Source organism: Talpa occidentalis, unplaced genomic scaffold (assembly GCF_014898055.3).
Source record: "Talpa occidentalis isolate TD23 unplaced genomic scaffold, MPIMG_talOcc4v2.1 talOcc4.8, whole genome shotgun sequence".
In the NCBI taxonomy this organism is placed as follows: domain Eukaryota; kingdom Metazoa; phylum Chordata; class Mammalia; order Eulipotyphla; family Talpidae; genus Talpa; species Talpa occidentalis.
In genome coordinates this window covers 46,080,911-46,104,704 of record NW_023605194.1, presented here as the reverse complement: position 1 = coordinate 46,104,704, position 23,794 = coordinate 46,080,911, and the positions used below count along the sequence as shown (strand labels likewise).

The following is a 23,794-nucleotide window of genomic DNA, read 5'->3' as shown; positions in this document are numbered from 1 at the left end:
AGGCATGCATTCAGGACCACAGGGTTCCATCATCAATCCTAATGGTGGGAGGGCAGAAAAGCCTGATACTTTTTACCTTACCCTACAGTATAGTAACATGTTTCAATATTAATTATTTTCATATAATATGGCAAAAATGAATTGCTCAATGTTCCAAAATTCCAAAGAACCTGATGTTTCTATACAGATTCAGTGAGTTATCTACAAACTACAGTCAGATTCATGTAATGTCCCCACAATTAGTGGTACAAGAGCCCAGTGAATCCTATGCTGGTACTGGCTGTAGTGGTAACTACTGAAAGGTTACTAAATATTGACATGTATGACAGCACAAATGGTTTTACTGTGCATTTCATGGAGAGTTAAATCCTCAATATAATTAGAAGATCATTTAAATGCAACTGTATTTTTAACACAACACTGGTAAATTAAGTTTTTTTCAGTATTTTGAATTTTAATAACTTATTTTGTTTTCTGATTTTCACTTACTTTTCCAACCTTTAACATTGTCTCTTGACCTAGCCATCTCCTTTCCTTACCTCCCAATAGCAATAAAAATCTGTAAAATATGTAATGGCCTTAGGAGAGCTCCTATTTCTAGAAATCCTTGTGCAAATTTCTAAGGGCAAATTTCTAATTCATCTAATAAATCAGATGAATTTCAGATATGTGCTCTAATTTTTCTATAACTCTGGGGTGTCTGTTTATTTGAAAAATAAACAAGATACTTGAGCTTTTCCCAGGATGGAGAATAAGATAAATAAACATGAAGAATTTACTTTAGAGGCCCTTAAAAAAGTGGTAGCAGGGTTTCTTTTATTCCAAAGAAAATGTTAGAAATATTTTTCTCTGTGGTAAGTATATTTCTTTTAAAAGTTCACATTTCTTTTCCCCCTGCTCCTTCTTAGAAGGCCAGTACATAGTAGTGGAATTTCTTCCTCCAAGATAGTAAACAGCTTTTAAAAATCTGGAGAAAAATCAAATTAATTCAAGAAAATATTCCATCTGCTTTCTATAGGCAGATTTCAGGGAAATTTATTTTAGCATAGGCAGAATAGCGTAAGGGAACTCTGACTCTTAAGACTGATTGAAATAACTCCACAGTGTACAGACATCCTGTCTTCCTCTCTGGCTTAAGCAACTAGGGACAACTTCATTGTATTGTTTCAGACCCAAGTGAAGAAATATTCCATGCTAGCATGTCAATGACCTTACATTGAAGTGAATCAACTTTAGGATAATAGACAGCTCTGACCCCTCAAAATTGAGCATATCCTTTGGTCTCTGTTTTTGCATTCTCAGCTACATTCAGTTTGAATTTTCAATCATGAGGACCGACAAAGGACATGCATGTGTCCACATGAGTGTCCTTCAAATAAGGAGACCAGGAGCACTCACAGCCAGTGTATTCCAGTTAGAATCAAGTGACACCATAACTATTCCTTTCTCTTCCTGAATATGTACTTTCCATTTGAAAACACACAAGGCCCCAGAAACATGGTATGCTTCCAACTTGGGAAGCTTGAGTCAACTTATTTTCTGAAGTATTTTTATGGCTATCGAAATACTAATGGAAAAAAATATCCTAGCAGCCATTTTGGAAATGCGTGAATCACATAAACTGTGTATTTTGCCTTTGTTACTAGAAAACAGTTAATGGATCTTGGCTTTTATTCCTGTTCCTCTGTACTTTGAGTGTTAGTCTGTGAACTAAAAACCAGTTATTGCTAAGCTAAAATGTTTGCGAGCATAAACTGTCTTTCTTTGGAAGGTATATGGTACTGTACTCTGGTAGACCATGTCATCTCCATGAAACCTGTTTCCTAGTCATATTTCCTTAAAGATTTATTGAGGGTTGTGTTTTGTTTGGAAAATTTGCAACTAGAAAAAGAAAAATAAGTTAAAAATCAATATTTAATTCAACCTAGATGTTTAAAAAAATAACAATGTAGAGGATGTGATGGACTGTTTCTTTACTCATTAAATAAAATTTTATTTATTCTCAATTATTAGATTTGTTATATTTTTTGGTCCCAGACTTAGTATGTGAGATGGGTAAGTTCTTACTCTCCAGTAGTTTTCTTACATCTCAGATGTTTTAGATACACTATCAGTTTCAAATAGCAATCCAAGTCCTGTGTTAATTTAATAAGGCACTAGTGAAAGCTAGTATCTATATTCATGATTCAAGAGGGGAGTAGGTAGACAGGAGAGAATGCTGTTCATATGTTTATGGTCTGCATACTTTGAAATTTCTTTCAACCAAAGATATCTTTAGTGACACCTAAACAGAAAGTGCAGTCGAGTCAAATTCAGTCCAAAATAACACCTCACTTTTACTGAAACGCAGCAACATTTAAGTGAATGAGCTTTAGCCATTGAATCCTGTAATATTAATTGCAACTCATATATACTCCATGTACCTCATATCTAGCAGTATAGTGGCAAGAAGGGCCAGAGCAGGATCTCTATGATCCGAGCAGATGGGTGAAGGAGGAGAGAGTCCTGCAGCCCTCAGTGGATTTTCAGGGTTTTATTGGGATTTACCAGGTACACAGCTGGCAGGGGTGCTGAGGGGCCGGGAGGCTGGCAGGCAACTCTTCACTCTGTCTGGACTCCCTGGAGTTTTCTGCTTCTCTGCTCCCCTCGTGGTTCTGCTCTCTTGGCGTCCCCGTGATGCCGCCCTTATAAGCCCAGTCTTAGCCCAGGTAAATCCCATCCACACATGCCCACACCCTACTCCAGGTGCCCGCCATCAGGCATGCATTCAGGACCTCAAGGATCCATCATCAATCCTAACGGCGGGAGGGCAGAAAAGCCTGATACTTTTTCACTTATCCTACAAGCAGAAATTTTAGATTTTCAATAAAAGTCACCTCATTAACTTAAAAATTGGCTGTACTGTATTGTTAGGAAAGATAGCCTAATCCTTCTTAAAATATACAAATACAAGCAATAGGAAGCCAAAATAATCTGGTTTGGGTAATGAAGTTAATGGTATCGTAGCAAGCATTTTTTAACTAAGTGGTTCTCGGCCCAGTCAGCTCATAAAAATCACCTGGGGAACATTTTAAAAATGTCTATGCCAGGCTTCCCCTTAGAGTAATTAAGTCAGTTCTTGAGCTGGGGACCCCAGATTTGGATATGTTTTTCAAGACCCTTAGGTGTGATGCTAATGAGCAGTCAGGGTTGAGAATCACGGACTGTCGTGAACTTTCCCATATTGATTGCTCTGTTCATTTGTATGTAGTTCTTCAAGACCCAGAGATTTGGAACTTTAACCTCCAGCTGACACCTAGCAAGAGCCCACGGTTATCAACTCATTGGACTGAAACTCTGCCCGCACGGAGTCTTTTTATTAGTGTCCCTTTTAGGACTCTTAGGGCACATATTATTGGTACCAGCTGTAGAAGTATCCAACTCTGTTTAGGATTGTTTATTAATTGGTACACGTTTGTTGTTTTTATGTGTCTACCTAGGAACAAGAATGATGTTGCGAAAGGCTGGATATGAGTAGGGGCTTGATAATATTTGCTGATTTACAGAAAGAGGAACCCCAGAAAAGGAATATTTTTTAATTTCAATATGCCCTGTTGTTAACTAGAAAAAACACAGATTTTCAAAGAACAATATCAAATATTGTAGCAGCTTTAATTTACTTGATAATCTTCAACCTATTCTGTATAATAACATATGAATCTGAACTCAAAAAGATTTTTGTTGCTTTATTCAAGTTCCTAACCCATAAACCATGATTGATTTTTTTGTTGCTTTATTCAAGCTCCTAATCCATAAACCATGATTGATTTCTGAACATAAAGTTTAAGGAGTTTTATCAAAAGATTAGATTGATGGCTGAAATCCATTTATTTTTCCCTCAACTGTCTTCTGAAAAAATAGTACCTTGAATGGGGTAAGAAGCTGAGGAATTTGGTAAGAGCGAAGTTGCTTCCAGTGATTTCCAACACATAGAAACAGGCAGCTAAAGACATAATATTTAACAGATTCCCACTGTTTTTGGGGAGTGGGATGGGGAGTGAGAGGCATATTGAAATATCATTTTAATTGATTTCATCAAGAAAAAAAGAAATATTTATGAAGGGTTCATTCTGTCGAAGCTGCTTTAGAAGCTGTAGAGTTAAAATAAATAGTACAGCTTTCTTCCAGTCGGTATTTATAGTCCAGAGAAGAGGATGTAACCCTACCTGAGAAAAGACTAACAATTAGTACATTTTGGGACCTTCTCCAATTAACACAATACTTTTTTTGTAGCATGGATATTTATTCACTCACAAACTCCACAAATTCGCTGAGGCTATTAATGAAGCTTTTGAAGTCTAAATAAGTAGACTACTGGGCCTCAATCGGGAGAAAGGCAGAGATCCTGAATCTTGCCAATCCTGAATCCTTGGCAATCTTGCCAAGGATACAAGTGCATTCTGCAGAGTGGAGTGTGACAGAAAAAAGCCTTGGCATCATCACTTCTAGAGCCGTGTTATCTGCCCCACTCCAGTGTCTGCTAAGAGCTGTTGAAGTCAAAGGGCAAATGTTTTACTCTCTAAACTGCAATGAGAAAGCAAAAGTCCTCAGTCCTCCTCAGTTTCTTATTAACAGATATCAGAAGGAAAAGGGAATTCAGCATGTTTGTCAATGGGTTTTGTAAGTTATGTTTAGGCACTGGAGAAGACATTTTCACTCATTGCCAACCAAATAGATTTTGATAATTAGGGATAAAAAGGAAAGCAAAAATTTTAATGGAGTCGCTCCATGGATAAATTGCAAATTGGTGGCTGTGTCTAATGTTAACTGTTGGAATCCATGGTGAAAGAGTTTGGGGAATAACTGGGTTTTTTTGTTGACTTCCAAAAATTCCAAATGCACAGATAATTTGGAGGCTACCTTACCTAATTATTAGCAAGACATCCCCCCAAATGTATGCAGAGCTGCTGACCAACAAATTACTGTTTACATTAAAGGATTGGATTATTCATCCAATGGTTGAACAAATTGATAGAAGTAATTCAAATGAATGTCATGTGTATTATTTTACTACCATCTTTATTAGCCTTGATGATACTGAAAGCTTTATTGCTCAACTTGCACTCATTAAAGAAAATCACTTCCAAAAGCAACATCTTCTATTTCCCTCAGTGATATATATATGTATCTACATGTACATATTAATGTAAACGTACATATATATGATGTGGGTGCTTGTATGGAATTAGTGATTAGTAATTGACTTAATGAGGAAAATAAAATGTGGAGGACTGGTCTAGTTACTTAAAAGCTACATACTAATTTGATTAATGTAATATTTAAAAATATGAAAAATATATATTTCAAAGTTGAAAGAGAAAACTTTCAAGCTAATTATTTGAACTCTCATCAGTTTGTCTTTTCTTAAGGAAGTATTACAAACCAGCACTTTTGACAATCGGTGGAACTAGATTTAAACATTGCACATCTTTACTCAGGAAAGCACTCAGCATCATCACCCTTTCAGACCTTTAGTGCCATCAGGAAACTAGCAGGGTACTTGGCATGAAAAAACAAACTCACGTTCTTATTTATATCTTACAAAATCTATATTTTAATAAGGTAGACACTTTTAAAACTACAAAGCATTCATGCCCATGTACTCTATCAAAAAAAAAAGAAAGAAAGAAAAGATCTAAGTACTTCATGCAGGCACACACGAGGAGGCACTAGCATAAACGCATTTACACAACAGGACAAGAGCTCTGTTTGGTGCACACACAGACAATGGATACTGTGACTTCACCCGAACAGGATAAACTTAAGTTTAAAATAGTGATTCTTTCTCTAGACTGAAACTGCAGTGCGGCCTAATCCAAATTTTTTATGATTGTTTTCTTTCAAAGTAGCTCAGAAAGGGAAGACGGAGACATTATTTTCACAGCAATCAAACCACCTACAAGACCCACTAATGAAATCTACAAAATACTGAGGAGGGGAAAGGAAAGCAATAAAGTCTTGGCGTCTATAGGACTATGATGTGAATAAAAGTAACCTGAAATGTTGCTGATTTTTTTAAGTCTGCATCGTAGGCCACACTAGGGTGAGGGCTGCGACTCCGGACCGCGATTACTGGGAATCTCGCGCCAGCGCGGCCTCGAGCCCTAACTGGCCATCTGGAAGGTCTCGGGCTGGAAGCCAAAGAGCCTCTGGCCGTAGCGCTCGCTGTCACCCGGCAACTTCGCGCCCGCGAACTGGATGTAATGGTCGCGGCCGAAGCGCTCACAGTGGAGATTGACCCAGTCCCGCTCGGAGCCGAATCGCTCGGCTTCGGCCAGGATGCGGGTCAGAGCCATGATGTAGCTCAATGCCATCTGCAGGGTCTCGTATTTGGACAGCTTTTTATCCTGGCCCCACTGGGGTACCACCCTGCGCAGGCGGTCGAAGGCGGTGTTGAGTCCTTGCATGCGGCGGCGCTCGCGCGCATTGGCCGCCAGGCGCCGGCGCGCCGCGCTCTCCAGGCGCCCGGCCCCGGCGCACGTGCCCGCACACTCGGCTCCCCCCGCGCACGGGAGGGCGGCGCGCGCCGCAGCCGCCGGGGTATTGGGCTTGCAGGACTTCATCCCGGGCTGAGAAGAAGCGAGGCGCGGAGTCCAGGCGGCCGCTCAAGACCTGCGCTTGGGATGGTCTAGCCAGCGGCTCCCCAGAGCGGCTCTCCTTAGCAAATGAGTCATGCACAAAGCACTTCGCGTGGAAGCAAAGTTTAGGGTGGAGAGTGCGGGACTCCTCCTCTGTGCTTCTGGATAACCAGATTAAAGTCTCTTCACTTGCCCATATAAAGGGGAAATTGAGATGCTGAAGAAAAAGTCATTTTTCCCAACGTGCTATTAAAAGAGAGCAGGCACCCCCTTGCAGCAGAATTTGGTCTGGTTGGTTCTGGGGAGGCCTTTCAAGTCCTTTGGGAAAGATGGAGACTTCCTTTCAGAGAGAGAAAAGTCTTTCCTTGAAGCTCAGATAGAGAAAGAGCGTTTTTTCCGTCGTGGCTGTTGGAGAGTGCGGGATGAATCTTTGAGGGAGGAGATTTTATAGCAGAGGGCTGGAGGAGCGAACAGGTGGTGGCAGGTGGGCGGGCGTCCCTCGGCTTCCATCTCAGCACCTTCCTACCCTGGGAACTGCAAGGAGGGGGCCGAGAAGAGGGAGGGCGCGCAGCAAAATCCTGACATCAGAGCCTTAGTCTGTTGAAGTCTCTCCAAAGCTAAGTCCCAAACTAACACCATCTGGAGTGGCATGGTTGTCCCCAAAAGAATAACAAGGTGGGGGTGGTGGGAGCGTTTAGTCCGTCTTTTCCCATATCATTGGGCAGCTTACATATCAAAAAACTTAACCGAGATTTTTTAATTATTAAAAATCATTTGCGTGAACATGTTAGTCCTGGGATTATGAGCTATAGCAGAAGTTCAGTGGAAGATTTAGCTTTGTCAAGATGTGTGACAATTTTGGATAATGCTGATATACTAACATTTTTATTTTGGATTTTAAATAACTTGGGACAAACCAGCAGATACTAATATTGCAGACCTGGAATTTTACTGTGCAAATAACTGGTTGTTTTCTGCAGAATTATTTGATGTAATATATCAAAAGATATTAATGGGGCCTCCCCGGTGGCGCAGCGGTTGAGCGCTGGGTTGCGAAGCTGCCCGCGGCCTCTGCGGCGCCGGTTCGATCCCCGGCTGCTCCCCGGCCACCAGAGGAGGGTCCCACATGGCGTGCAGACCTCTCCTGCCGCCCGCTGCTCCCCTCAGCAGTGTACTTCGGTCCTTCTGCCTGCTCTGCTCCCCGCTCTGGCTCTGGTGAATTCTCTCACCCTCCCGCGCTTCTGACTGTACCCAGTGCATGTATAAACAAAACAAACAAACAAACCAGCAAACAAACAAATAAAGCATGCCTCTATTAAAAAAAAAAGATATTAATGATACATACCATTTATTATTATCATTTCATAATTGGATTGCTTAAGTCCACATACTTCAAATTAATTCAGAATTTATATTCCATTTCCCTTGACACAGATTCATAAATATTTTCAGGATGTTCATTTAGATGATAATCATTTAGTTATTTAATTTGACATTTAAATCTAATAATATTAATCACAGTGCACATACATGTGCAAAATGGAAACATATAAGTAGTTTGTGAGGTTTTGAAATAATTCCTAATGGAAGACTTCTTTCTCCCACCTCATCAAGCTGTTAATATTTCCTACTACTTGGATGTTTCAGTCATGTCAACTGTCCTCAAAAACAATAAGGAAGGATGATTTCCACAATTGTTAGTGAGGAGCTGATTTATACAGAGAAACCTGTATCTTGAGTCTCTCATCTCAGCTTCTGTATAGCTCTCAAGGAAGAGTAAAGTGGCAAAGAAACCAAATGCAATTAGGTTCAAACCACTTCTGGTTTCTTCAAGAAATCCAAGTATGCTCTTTTTCCTTTTGAAATGTGGATTATATCAGCTTTATTCTCAGATATTCTTAAATTACATTATCAACAAGCTCTCACAAATCAGGAGTCTTTTAATTGTGACTTGCTTTATCCACTATGTCTGAAACCCATTATGTCTGCTCTGACTCCAAATCTTGTTTTCCCATAAGTAGTTGATTAATCCCCAACCGAAGCAATGACAATGAAATGAAGTTGAGAAACATGAAGACTATAGAATGCAATTGAACATTAATGATCTCTAGCATGGCAGATGTTGAACACAGACTTTTGCATGGATCCACTCAGCTGTGTTAACTCAGTCCTAACAGTTTTGGTCAGGAGGAGCAGTCCTGTAACAGAAAAGCCAATGCTATTTAGTGAACAAATTGTTAAATACGTTTTTTGTGTTTTCATAGAAATCTACCTTAATTTCTAATGTTCATTTACTTCATGCCTTTTCCCCAAAGAACCCCCTCTGTGCTATTCTTTAAGTTCTTTCTCTGCAAAACAGACTATACACTTGTTCTGGGCTCTATCCAAAGTGCCAATAGGATGTATGCCTTTGCAGGCCATGAATTCAGGGTTTGAGAGATTATGGCTCATGCACCAAGTGCACTGGAAACATAACTTGAAGAGAAAAAGGAAATTTAGCTGTATGCACACAGCACAATTATTTTAGAACATAAACTAGCAGGTATCTATGACATGAAATTTATCCAAGAATAGAGAATATTGCCATAATAAAAGGTATTAGAAGGTATATAGTAATTCACTTCCTAAATGTGTTCTAGAGGACATTATTCATCTACAAAGATGCTTCTGGAAGAAAGGGCTCCATTGTCAATCTTATTTGGGAAACATATTTGCTATCTCCTGCTTGGAGAATCATAAAGTAAATTGGTAACGTTTCTGAGAACTCAGAAATATAACTAATAGTAAATATTAGTTAGCTAATATTACTAATTACTAATATTAATAATAAAGATAACTATTGGCTCCAGCATTTCCTAGGTGTTCATGAACACAGAACACTTTTTTTCCTAGAAAGACCTTTAACAAGAAGTCAAATCTCGTGTCCTTGGAATACACATTTTCAAAGCTGCTCGAGGAACTATAATATAGTTCACAGATTCAGAAACTGAGTAAAAAGTACATGCACTGAGCAATTCAGTGACTGAGTTAAGAAGTCAAATCTCGTGTCCTTTGATTTTAGAGGCTTTGAAATAATGAGATCACCAAACCCTTCAGTTTAAAATGGGGCGATTGAGATCAGCCAGTGACTTCCCAAAGTCAGAAAAGTCACTAGTAAAATTTCAGGAAAATAATTAGAAATTTTGTTCTTAAAGGACAGTGTCACTTATTTTATAGCCTTGGTGTCCAGTATAGAGCCTAGCAAATAGTAAGTAATACATGACCCTGACTGAACAACTGGAAAAGTAGCTGAATGAAGATAGATGATTGATAGATGATAGATAGATTCCAATCAGAACGAGCATATGCCTAGTGAATAATCCATGCTAATGATTCACAATCACTTGCTCTGTGAAGAGCATATGCCAGTTCCACATTTTGAATGCAGAATGATTTTCCTTATCACAAAATAAGTCCATAATCATTTAAATGCAGAACACACATATCAGACTAATTTCCACAGTGTTCTATAATGAGGATGTTCTCCTACCAGGTGAACTGGCAGTTACTGTAGGTCTGGGAGTTGGTCAGAAATCAAAACTGGCCAGCGGACAGGAAGGAGTTTATACCTATAAAAGGAGGAGAAATATAGGACAAATATAGGACATGACCACTTTTACCCTAATGGAATTCACAACTCAATGGAATTTACAATCCAGTTCTGGAAATAAGACCCAATACATATCAAAATGAATCCTGAATAGGGGCCTCCCAGATGGCCTAGGGGTTTAAGTCTCAGAGCTACCACAGAGACTGCCCTCACCTTCCTGCGGCAAAGCAGCCAGAGTTCAATCCCCAGCCAGGGAGCAACGCATATGGCGCAGCAGACCTCTCCTGTCTAGCCCACTGCTCCCCTCACCAGTGTATTTCAGTAGATCTGCCTATTGTGCTCCCCACTCTGTCTCTGGCCTATACCTCATACTTCTATGGAAAAATAAATAAAATTTAAAAATATTATAATAAAGGAATAATTCTTAAAAAAAAAATTATCCTGAATATAGTAAGTCTGAGACATGCTCCCCAAGAGGCATACCACAAAGTTCATTAGAGAATGGGAAAAGATTAGAAATGGTGCTGATAAATTTATTTTATCTCATTCTTCTCATTTCTGTCTTGGGGTATGTTTCATAGTGTACAAAATATAAATACGTATATTGATATATGAATGTATATAATGCTCTTTTTTCCTGATAAGAACGTTGATCAGAAAAGTGGACCCACAAGCCTCAACCTGAGGCAGTAGAGAATAACCACCCTTAGAAGCTCAGAACCAGGAGATTTTACTGAGCTCTGGACTGGAGGAAGAAGGATTCTGGCGGCCAGCCCCGTCTCTCTGACGTCATCTTTGACGGCTGCTTCTCCTCCGCGGGCCATGCTCAACCCCACTGGGGATTCTTCTTCACGGGTTGCTCCCTCAGCTTCCAATGCAATTTCCCCAGATCTTCCCTGATGGCTCCATTATGTCATTCAGCAACTATTGTATCTGACACTTCATGTCCTTAGCTGGAGACTCCAGGAATTCAGAGGGCTTCTTCTGCACCGTTCCTAACTCCAGCATCTAGAATTATGTCTAACACATAATAGATGCTCAAGAAATACTGGTTAAAGGAAAGGAAGAGAGAAAGAAAGGGCAAAAAGAATGACCCCACATATAGTGGGAAGTTCCCATCACTCCCCTTGCAACACATCTCTTTGTCCTCCTGCTAATGGACTCTTTGGGGGAAAATCATGTCCTCCAAAAGTAGTGGCAACAGACCTGCTGCTTTTTTTTCTGCTCTGAAATTGTTGTATCCGCTGTTTTGCAGTGAGCAGGTGGCTTACTTCCCCAAAGGATAACTCTCATTACCATCCAGCTTTCAGGCAGTACCTGAGTCAGCTCAGAGTAAAAGCCCAAAGGCCTCGAAGGCCCCAGCCAAGCACTGGTGACCACTCCCTGCCCCGGGGGAAGAGGCTTTCCATTTATTACAGTTGCTGCTTTTTTGTTTCCTTGTGCAATTTCAGCAGCTTGGCTGAACAAGTTCTAAATGTCCAAACACCCAGGTGTTCTAGTGCCCAGATTTTGTGCCCATCCTTCCCCAGAGTCATCTTTAATTCTTACTTCCCTACTTGAGCCCCAGTCTCCTATTGACCTCCACTGAGGGGGTTTGAAAAAGATGGCCTGCCTCGCTGACCAGACAGCTGTACCAATCAGATTCTTAGTTCACCACACTGCAATAATTACTACCTGTGGATATTTAAAACCAGAATCCTGGGTATCTTCTTCTGAATTTATTTCCAGTTTCTTCAAATAGGTTGTGAGTTCTGTGAGAGAAGGAGCAAATTTAGGATATCTGGGTCTTGCTAGAATGTTCAGTAAGTATGTATTTTCTCCTTTGTTGACAGAAGATCTTACTCAGGTTAACCTTAGGTGAGAAAACCATTGTTATCACCATTAAAAAATTAACACTGGGGCCTCCCCTGGTGGCGCAGCTGTTGAGCGCTGGGCTGCGAAGCTGCCCACAGCCTCTACAGCGCCGGTTCGATCCCGGGCCGCCAGCGAGGGTCCCACAAGGCGCGCAGACCTCTCCTGCTGCGCCTGCTGCTCCCCTCAGCAGTGTATGTCGGTCCTTCTGCCTGTTCTGTTCCCCGCTCTGGCTCTGGTGAATTCTCTCACCCTTTCGTGCTTCTGACTGTACCCAGTGCTTGTATAAATAAATAAATAAATAAATAAATAAATAAATAAATAAATAAATCTAACAAAAAAAAAATTAACACTGTCAGGAAATATGAGGTGTTAGTTTTTATCTTCACTATAACACCTTTTGAGTAAGGACTTATAATCTTCATTTTGTGGCCAACTGAACCAAGGACCTTGGTTGAACTCAGCTACACAACCAGCAGTTAGATTTGAAACCCAGTTCTTTTCCTCCCTAGAGTTCATGGCCTGTGCTGCACTGAGTCTTGTGTGGAAGAGCTTTGATGGCAGGGGTTGGACCTTATTCATCATTGTGCACCCAGGACCTAGAAAATGCCCAGCACATAGTAAATGCTCACTAAATGTCTTGAGACATGCATACAGCTCTGTGCCAGTCCCAGCCCTCTTCAGCCCTGTAGGCCTAGGATTTGTTAATCTGTGGGCAAATAACAGTCTATTTTCATGAACCACGTCTGAGGTTTCCTTGAAGTGCCATCTCCCATTGGTGATGTAGAATAAGTACCTACGATGGAGATTTCTTAAGAAAATAAAAATGGAAATTCCATATGACCTAGCAATATCTCTATTAGGTATCTACCCAAATAATGTGAAAATTCTAATATGAAATTTGACTGTGTATAAAGGAACCCAGGTTAAAGAAGTGCCAATTAAAAAAAAAGGGCACTGGGCAGCAAGGTGAGATTTCAAACTCTGACCCAAACCACAGGTCATTTGCTTGTGAATAACCTACCTCTGTTATTTGAATGTTTCTGTTGTTGTCTAGTTAACCCACTAAAGAGAGAGAAAGAGACATTCAGACATCATATACCTCCCAATGGAAAAACACAGCACCTTATGTACCTACTAAATATTGCACCTGAATCTTATTTGATCTCTATCTCTAATAATTAACTTGAAAGAAATTTAAAGGAGCAAGAAATATGTTAAGAGGTAGCCTAAAGAGCTGAGTCTGAAAACCTTAATAGGACAATGGACTGGTATCTCAAGAAATACACTGCCTGAAAAAAAGGAGGGGAGTATCCATGGAGTTGGAATAAGAGACTAGAACCATATCTACCATACACAATGTGTGGATCTTGCTTGGATCCTGACTCAAATAAACCAGTTCTAAAAATATTTATGTGGCAATGAGGGAAATTTGGACATTGGTTGAATATCTAATAATAAGGAATTGTTGTCAAATTATTTGAAGTGTAATAAAGTGCTATGTCAAGGTTATGTCGTTTAAATCTTTACATTTTATAAATACATACTAAAATTGTTATAAATATAATTCTATTGCGTGTGGTATTTGCTTCATAACTATCTAGGGCAGAGGGAAATCGGTGGAGGTATAAGTAAATCAAGGTTGTCTGAGAGTCCATTGGTGTTGAAGCCAGGTGATGAGCATATTGTGGCTTGTTACACTATTTTTTTCTATTTGAAGAGCCATAATACAAAATAAAAAAAAAAAAAGTGGGAGGTGAGGAATGAGTTGATCATATCATATGAAGTCCTAAAATTAGTGAGTGTAAAATTTCCAGTTCAGGGATGGATTTGGTGATTCTTTCAAAATGGGAGCATAATTCAGAAGAGGACAGTGTGCATCTACAGGAGCTGGTGGGCAGCATCAGTGCCCTGAGGTCTGGCAGTTCAGCCAACCCTCTGAGTCTGCTTCTGCTTCCCAGAGGTTAACCTAGTCCTTTTCTGAGAAAAGCACGTTGCAGCTGGGAAAAACTTCAAGGCAAAAAACCAGCTGGCAGTTCTGACTGTAGCCCAGTTCTCCTCACTGCAACAGGGTGACCCCCAGAGAAAGGCAGTCCCAGGTTCCCTGCCTCACCCTAAAGAAGGTGGGCCTGGGCAGGGAGGAGAAGCTAGAAAAGACTGAGAGAGAAGGCCTAGTCCAAGAGAAGTGGAGAGAGTGGAAGATGGAGGAGGAGACCTGCAGGAGGCACACGGAGCAGAGCATGTGAAGAAGCTGCAGTTGCTTCTCAGCCTTGGACTTGTACCAGGGACTTGGGGGACATGGAAAAAGACACTTAGATGTGGGTGAAAGACTCGGGGCGGGGCGGGGTGAGGGGGGGTTAACAATAGAAGCCTTTATCTTGATACTGAAGGTTAACAATGAAAGCCTTTATCTTGATATTGATTTTACTCTTTTTCTTCCAGACTTGTCTGGTCCCTTCAGCCCCTTTCCTATGGGCTCTATTCATCTGGGAGGACTGGCCTTTTGTAAAGGCAGGACTGGGCACAGTGCAGGTTTTCTATGATCCAGCAGACCGGGTAAAGGAGGAATAAGAGCCCTCAGTGGCTTTTTGCAGGTCTTTTATTGGGGTTTACAAGGTACACAGCAGGCAGGGATGCTGGGGGGCTGGGAGACTGGCAGTCCTCCCAGCCCCCAGCAAGTCTTTACTCTTTCTGGGCTCTCCGGCCTTCTCGGCTTCTCTCTCAGCTTCTGCTGGCGTCCCCGTGACGCTGCCCTTAAAAGCCCAGTCTCAGCCCAGGTGAATCCCATCTACCTATGCCCACACCCTACTCCAGGTGCCCGCCATCAGGCATGCATTCAGGACTGCAAGGATCCATCATCTATCCTGATGGTGGGAGGGCAGAAAAGCCTGACATTTTTCCTTACCCTACACCCTTCCTCTTGACAAGACCTATAACTCAACTGGGAAGAAGGCCGCCTCCAGGTCTTCTTGATTTCCATCTCTCTGCCTATTTTAATACTCCTATCTTGTTTATAGTTGACTGGAATTATCATTATTATCTTTGTCATTTTTAGTACTCAAGATTTATTAAAAGTACATTAATGTACAACCACTATACTAAACCCTTTCAACATATCATCTTAGTTCATCCTCTCAGCAGCCAGTAAGATGGATACACGTATTATCCCCATTTTATAGATGAGTAAAGTGAGGCCCAGAGAGTTTAAGAAACTTAATCCTTTTGCTGGTGAATGGTAGAACCTGAATTTTTCTGATGGCAGAACATCACCTCTTAACATGTCTATCCAAAGAAAACTGGCCTGCTTAGCATGGGGTGGAATATTGAACATGCTTCAATTGAACGTGCTTCAAGATTAGCACATGTAGAGGAACACACAGGCTAGAGACATATTGCATTTTTGAATACATTGTGGATAACCCCACCATTAATTTGCTTAGCCTGAGAGGTTCAGGTTCTAGTCTCTAGTAAGCAGGCTTTTTAATTCAACTTATTGATGGGCTATGAAAACATCAGACTCTGTTGGAACAATTTTGGGAGAATGCTCTGAGCCCTACCCTGCCCATTAAGGGCTGTAATCTGTGCAAACAACCATAAAATTAATCCACCCAGGGGGGGACATTGATTTCCAATTGGCATAGTTCGCCAGATGCTGTTTGGTCTAAGAACTGCTTGACCTCTTCTAGCGACGCCACCTGCCCTTGGCTTTGCAGGGTGCGTTCCCAGTGGGAAGGCTTCTCTACTAATGCTCGCTGCTGGAACGTGGACTGAAGGACGGGTGGGCACTCCATATGTTGCAGGGGAAAGGCCAGCCAAGCCCAGGGTTGGAGTCACCCTCTTAAGGCTGCCCCCAGGAGATGACAGACGCTCCCACCCCCCAACTGATTAAGTAGGTGACCGGCTGCTACTGAAAGGGAATGAGGGCAGAAAAGAGAGGATGTCTGATTTAACTAGGACCTGGATAAGTAGCTCACCAGCCGGGCAGAAATCAACAATGCATGCTAGACAGTCTCAAATGGTCCGGGTGGTTCTATGCCTGAGACCTAGATTTCTGTTTATTCTCAACCCAGTTTGTAATTTCGATCTCATAATCCCAAACATTTGTCTTATAGTCATTATTATTACACATCAGTCCTTGTCTTCAACTTTGGAATAAAGATGCAATTTATTTTTTTTCTCACGAACAAGCTGAAGTTGTTTCCGCTACGTGATATATGCACACGCACAGCGAAAGGGCAGACTTCTAGATTCAAAGCTAAGGATCTGCCTAAATGACCAGTGCTAAATCGAAATGTCCATGCAATTGTAAATTTCTATAGAAACTAAAGTTTTAAGGAAGAAATCTTTTAGAGTTTCTCAGGCATTCGGTTTACTGGGCAAGTTCTTAGCTCTGTTTTTGCTACAAGTCACTTAAAAGAAACAAGGACGTGAGATGCAAAAAGGAAGACGGTTGTAATAATAGGAAACTGGACTAAAATTAAAATGACACTAAGTCACAGCACAATTTGGCCACTTCCCACCAACTTTTGATGTTCTAATTAGGTTAAATGGTTAAGCAAATCTAGTCAGTCATTCACTTCCCTAGCCAAAAGGCCTGTGATTGTTTGGAAATGGGAAGACAGCCTCCAAAGATGCCCTAATTTGTGGGCAACCTGACACAGCTGTCTTTTGTCCTGCCCAGCACCAGGACGACGGGAGTCATCCCATCAAGAATAATAGAAAATGACATTAGATGCTCTCAAGCCTCAGTCCATAGGATGAAGTAGAAGATAGAAGCAAACAGGAGTCTGCTCTACCCAGAGCTACCCCCTCTGGGCATGCTCAGCTAAAGAAATGAGGATGAAGGGTGAATCCAAAAATCAGCACAGAACTCATGGATTTGGGAGCATATGTGAAACAAAATGGTGACGAATTCAAAACAGTTGAAGCTGCATGATGGCTCTATCTGGGAGGGAGGAGAAGGAGTAGGAAGGGATAGCTATAGTATGTGCTTCTGCTTTTGTGCATGTTTTAAATTTGCCATCATATGTATATATTACTGTTAAATTCAACAAGGAGGCCATTACACTGAGGTGTTTCTAATGTCTTAGTCACCTATACAAGCAAACCAAACCTCAGCGTTGAAGTAAAGGAATCCGTACCTAAGGATGACCTATCACAAGTAGCCAGCTAGATTTTCCCAAATCATTCAATTGCTTAAATGATAGACAACCAAATAATTTCCTCGCTTTGCTTTCATGTCTTCTCTATAAAAGTCTCACCCCTGGCTCCTGGTAGTGTAGTCCTCCTAACCCCTTCTGGTTTAACACTGCCAGACTGGAACCAATTTTTGCTCCAAAAAAAAAACAAAAAAGTTTAATGTTTCTGAGTTTATCTTTTAATCTACATCTAATGATGGAGGGCAAGAATAGAAAGACTGGAAAGGAGGTGCCCCAAGACCAGAAACTGACTCACAAGGAGGTGGGGGTCGAGGGGAATAACATGACCATTAACCCAGCTGTAGAGGTCGTGACCCTCAGGCACCAGCGCCTTATCACAAGGCAGGAGACCCAAGCAGGATCAGATGCTACAGGGAGTGGAGCACAGACTGAGGGTAAAGATATGGAGATTGGGCCCACCCTGGAATCTCTGGTCCCTTCCTGGTTTTGCCTAGTTATCCCAAATCAGCAACAAATAGTCCACTCCACAGAGGAGTGACCCCTCCCAAAAAGGACTATATCAGTGCAGTCTCTGCACAGGCTCGGAGCAGCACGCCCATTGCCCACCGCCCACCTGTGACTGTGCAGGTGCCTCTTTTCACCAACTCTCTCCCTCTGCAGGGCAGCAGCCTCCTGCCTGCCTGTGACCTGTCCCATGCCGTGACTTCTCTTCACTGACTTCCCTCAGCGGAGGCCGCTCTCCTGAAGGCCACCCGCCTGCAACTATGCAGGCCTCTCTCAGCAAAACCTGTCCCTTTCCCTGATAAACCTGCTCTTTAAATATAACTACCATCTCTGTCTCATGGAGAAACTCGCCTGGGGAACTAGCCACGTGCCGCCAAAACGGGAGCTCTGGTGACACCTTTCCCAGAGTGAACCCAAGGACCCCGCACTCTACAAAACTCCATCATCTATCATAAGGAGGAAGTTCTTAGTAGCAAAAGTCAACTTTTGCTCAATCTCTTAAATGGGAAAGAGTCATAGAATACCTAGTCTTCAAAATGAGTTAGTAATTTTGTCACTCTTATTTCAGCAACACATTCCCAGATCTTGCCCTGGCTCTTCCAAGTTTTACCTTAGTTTGGAATGAAGAGTAAAGACTGAGGAGTGGTGTAGGGTAAAGAAAATGTCAGGCTTTTCTGCCCTTCCGCCATCAGGATAGATGATGGATCCTTGTCCTGAATGCATGCCTGATGGCGGGCACCTGGAATAGGGTGTGGGCATAGGTAGATGGGATTCACCTGGGCTGAGACTGTGCTTTTAAGGGCGGCGTCACGGGGACGCCAGCAGCAGCAGCAGAAGCCGAAAGAGAAGCTGAGAAGCAGCAGAACGAACACCAGAGAGCCCAGATAGAGTGAAGACTTGCTGGGGGCCGGGAGGCAGCACCCCTACCTGCCATATGCCTGGTGAACCCCAATAAAAGACCTGCAAAAACCACTGAGGACTCTGACTCCTCCTTTACCCGGTCTGCATGGGATCAGAAAACCTGCACTGTGGCCTGTCCTGACTTTACAAGTGGCTAGAGAAATGGGGTCACCCAGGAGACAGAACAGGAAAAACCTGCCAGATGGGAGAGAAAAGTCAATCACCCAGATAATCCACCCAGAAGATAATTGAGTTGACTATGAATTAATTCTTTATGATAATAACAATACAATCCCATTTTTAAAAAGAAAAATAACAGAGTTTCCTAAATGTAAAAAAGAAAAAGTACCTAATAGTCAAGGAGCAAATTCTCTCTTAACAGGTTACCCTTGGCAGCCATGAATAAAGAAGCAGCTGGCAGTTTCAGTCCTATAGGCGGAGGTTTCCTAAAGGTGAGGGAGGAGGGCTTTGGCTGTAGGACTCACAGTGTGCAATAGCTGCAGGGGATCACCAACCTTGCTGGTACAGAATGATGCTTTTTTTCCTTTATCTTTTAGGCTTATTCATGTCTAGGTTGACAGTAATTAATGAGTTAGTAAAAATCTGCCCTGCCAAGTTGTAACCAGTGTTTCCCAGCGTTGTTAGGGAAACTTAAGAGAACCAGTGTGGGCTAATTAATTGGCCTTCAGGTAGTAACTAAATCAAAGGTGTCTTGGGTACCCTGGGAAGCCAGAGTCTCCTCCTTCCTGAGAATCAATCAGCTCAAGATTGATGAAGGGCTGCTAAGGTCAGACTTTAGAAACACAAAACCATCTGCCAACTCTCTAGGGCTGGTACCTGCAGTAGAGTAATTTTAGAAGAACAGGTGTGCAATTTTAACTTACCTCTTCTTTTCTTTTATGCTGAAATCATGATTTTAACTAGAAAGAGCCTCCAGTTGGTTGAAGAAATTCACAAAATGTTTATTGTAACTTAAAATAACCTGACGCAAAGGTATTGTGATAACCTCAACTGGCTTTTGCACAAAGTCATAGACCAATCTTTCTCTGCAGAAGCTTTGGCAGCATCAGGAACCGGTGACTCCAAGGTGCAGCCAGAGAAGAGGTGCTACAGAGTGAATCTTTGTGCCCCCCAAAAGTCATATGTTGAAATCTAATCCCCAATGTGACAGTATTTTGAAGTGGGGCCTTTGGGAGTGGTTAAGCCATAAGGGTGAAACCATCTGGATGGGATTAGTGCCCTTATAAAAGAGACACCAGGTGAGGACACAACAAGAGGATGTCCATCTATGAACCAGGAAGTGGCTCTCACCAGGACCAAATCTGCCAGCAACTTGATCTTGGGCTTCCATCCTCTGAACTACGAGAAATAAATGTTTATTGTTTATATGCTACCTAGCCCATGGCATTTTTGCTAATTTCTGTCAAGAAAAGACTTTAGGAATATGCATGCTATACACTTGGAGAAGATAGTCATAATACATACATCTCACAAAGGGTTCATATCAAAATTAAAGTACTCCCACAAATCAGGCCTCCTTGGTGATGCAAGGGGTTAAGACGCAACCTATGAAGCTATCCGCAGCCACTGCAGCAGGAGTTCCATCCCTGCCAGGGAGCTACCCACGTGGTGCGGCAGACCTCTTCTGACTCACCCGTTGCTCCCCTCAGCAGTGTATTTCAGTCAGTCTGCCTGTTCTGCTCCCCACTCTGTCTCTGGTGAATCCTCTCACACCCCCACACCTCTGGCCTGTACCCCAGTTCTTGTATGCATAAATAAATATTTAAAAAAAGTACTCCCACAAATCAATAAAAAAGACAACCCAGTTACAAAATGGACAAAGTCTTAGACACTTTCACAAAAGATTTCCAAATGTCCAATAAACCTATGAAGATTTATTCAACACCAGTTCTCCCTGAGTTATTTAAATTTAAAGCCACAATGAGCTACTCCCCAAAGAGTAAATAAAACTAAAGACTGACACTATCAAGGACCAGGAGGATGTGAAGCCAGTGAACTCTATTACTGGTGGAAGCGCAAATTCATTCAACTGTACTAGCAACCATTCGGCAGTATCTATCTTGTTATAGCACAATATTTATTTATTAACAGATTTCATATGGACATCTGAGACAATACTTTTTTACCTTAAGCTTAAGTTATATTATATTTGAATATAAAAAAGATGTATATTTGGAAAAAATATATACTTAATTCAGATATTCTTCCTGGCCCCAAATGACCTTTCCCTCACTAGTAGACAAATGTTATAAAAAGAAATAAAGTGGGCCTCCCCAGTGGCGCAGCGGTTGAGCACTGGGTTGCGAAGCTGCCCGCAGCTTCTGCAGCGCCGGTTCGATTCCCCGTATGCTCCCCAGCCACCGGAGGAGGGTCCCACATGGCGCGCAGACCTCTCCTGCCGCCCGTTGCTCCCCTCAGCAGTGTACTTCGGTCCTTCTGCCTGTTCTGTTCCCCGCTCTGGCCCTGGTGAATTCTCTCGCCCTCCCATGCTTCTGACTGTACCCAGTGCTTGTATAAATAAATAAACAAATCTTAAAAAAAAAAAAGAAATAAAGTTAAATAAATGAATCAGTGTTGCTTTTTAAGGTGAAGAAAAAAATCTTTCTACTAAGATTATTTTGTACCTTTGTTTCAATTTTCTTCCTCCTCTGGGATCTCTCTCTCTCTCTCTCCCTCTCTCCCTTTCCCTCTCTCTCTCTTCCTACTGAGCAGGAGCAAGAAGGAAGTTCTAGAATGATACAAATATTATATATCTTGATGTGGACAGTGGGTATATATTGTATACATTTTTTAAATAGATGTAGTACATATGTCCCCAGGTCACACAGTGGACAATTCCCTCTCCCCACTCTGGGAAAAACTAGTTTTGTTCTGTTTTTTCCTTTGGAAAATACAGAACAGACAATCTCTGGACACAGAGGCATGGATGAGGAAGGGATATCATACCAAATTTGGGGGAATTAAGTAAACCTATGCATGCTAAATGCTGGTTCACCCCACCCCAGTTTCTTTTTCCTCATTTGGTTCCTAGAACTAAAAACTTACCCTCATGTCTCTTTGACTGGACTCGTATCACATGATCAATCCTGGTTCAATAAACAGACGAGAGAGTTTGCAAGATAGGGGAGTCTCCCTCCCCCCTCAAAAAATAAATCAGAAACCTTGAAGTTTGTCATCACCATCATATTATTATCATCCTCATCATCACACATTTATCATACGATTATAACTTACAGACTTGACTGCATGCCTGCTGGACCAAAATGAAACAAATATTATTCCTACAGCCATTTTTCTGAGCAACTTCTCCAACTGCCAGCAGCCTAGGTCAGCTTCTGGGCAGCCACTGCAAGGACCATGATCTCCAGCCACCTCCACAGTACTGTTTCCATTGCTCAGGATCCAAATCCCCACAAGATTGTTTCTGATTTGACTGAGCCTGAGAAGCATGTCCACTCTATGGTTTTACAAGAAAAGGTGGCATCTGGCCACTCTGGCTTCCTTGGTGAAGCTGGGTACTACCTCCTTGACTACTCAGAATGACAATTTCCCAATTCAAGAGGCTAGGGGAATATGTTCAGATGCCGCATAACTCCAGAAACAATGTTCACAACAACAAAAAGTCATGAAGTGCTTTTAATATATCTTTAGATAAAAATTAAAAACAACTTTTGCTGTCATTTAGCAATCCTTCAAATTGATGCCTCTCCAACTGGATGGTCTCATTTCTTTCTCTGCTCCATCAGCACATGGATCCTCTCATTGTGATTTAATAAATGGGTGTTCCTGGTCTCTAGGAATTCACAGCCTCCCACTCACCTCATGCTCTCTGGCAAAAAAAAGGACTGGACCTGCTGTGCACTTTTGATTCTGCTCTAAGTCTCATCCCAAAGGTCAATGGTCTCTGTTTAGCAGCAGCTCTGAATAGTATGCATGTGTGTAAAACAGAAAGTAGAATTCAACAAACATCCCCTTCTACAGAAACTCACTAGAGTGCCATTTGATTTATAAACTAGGGATAAATTCCTGCTGGTGAAGATCACAATATTAATTTGCAGTGAATGATTAGCATTGCCAAGTCAACTCCCTAATACTGCATAAAATAAAGTTTGCTTTGGCTCTCTTAAAAATTGGTGTTTCTTATTCTTGCAGGTCTCAGCAGCCTAACTTGTTCTGCATATGGTTGCATGTTTAATTAGTGATCCGTCTGTAAGTGTCTGCAATTAGCACCATGATGATTAATAAAATAACTCCTTTAAAGCTCCATTTAGCTAGCAGAACTGCACAATCAGGTATAATTAATTCATCATTAATAAATCATGGCTGATTAGCTAATCTGTTTATTACCAACACATTACTGAACAGGTCCCACCTGAGCACAGCTAATTTTTCTATGCTGAATAGAACTGGAAGTTTAAAAAAAAAAATAATTTCTCCAAAACTGCACTAAGCAGCAAGTATATTGGTATGGTCAGGGAGATTTGGGGGCAAAGCACATTTGAAAGTTATTGAGCTGCATAGGCAATTGTCACTTGGAAGGAAAGAAAACAGTGACTAAATATGGAAGCCTGAATACCAGTGGTTCTCACTCTTAGCATACTCAGAAACACCGGGAGGGCTTGTTAAGAACCAGATTTCTGGTCCCCATCTTTAGAGTTTCTGATTTTGCATCTGGGATGGGCCTGAGATTCTACATTTCTTTTTTTTTAAGATTTATTTATTTATGCATACAAAAGCTGGGGTACAGGCCAGAGATGCAGCGGGGTGGGGGGGAGCTGGTTGGTGGTGAGAGGATTCAGCAGAGACAGAGCGGGGAACAGAACAGGATGACTGACCAAAGTACACTGCTGAGGGGAGCAGCAGGCAACTCAGGAGAGGTCTGCTTTGCCATGTAGGTTTCTCCCTGACCAGCCAGGGATGGAACTCGTGCTGCAGAGGTTGCAGATTGCTACACAGTGTGGTGCTTAACCCCTTGCGCCACCAGGAAGGCCCCAGATTCTGCATTTCTAACAAACTCCTAGGTAATGTCAATGCTGCTGGTCAAAGAACCTCAGTTCTACCCTTTCTCATACAGTGGGGGTGACACACCATTGCTATGATTCCCAAGTCCTTTCTAGCAATTGTAATAGTTTAATAATAAGCATAACTTTCAG

The 23,794-nt window shown here is 41.8% G+C and overlaps 1 protein-coding gene across 1 annotated transcript; it reads right to left on the bottom strand.

Annotated features, from left to right (window-relative positions):
• Positions 1-6,143: 6,143 nt before the first annotated feature.
• On the bottom strand, positions 6,144-6,624 carry ATOH7 (atonal bHLH transcription factor 7). Its single transcript, XM_037495914.1, has one exon. It carries the CDS (start codon positions 6,600-6,602, stop codon positions 6,144-6,146), a length of 459 nt encoding a protein of 152 aa, XP_037351811.1. The 5' UTR covers positions 6,603-6,624.
• Between the last annotated feature and the right edge of the window lie 17,170 nt (positions 6,625-23,794).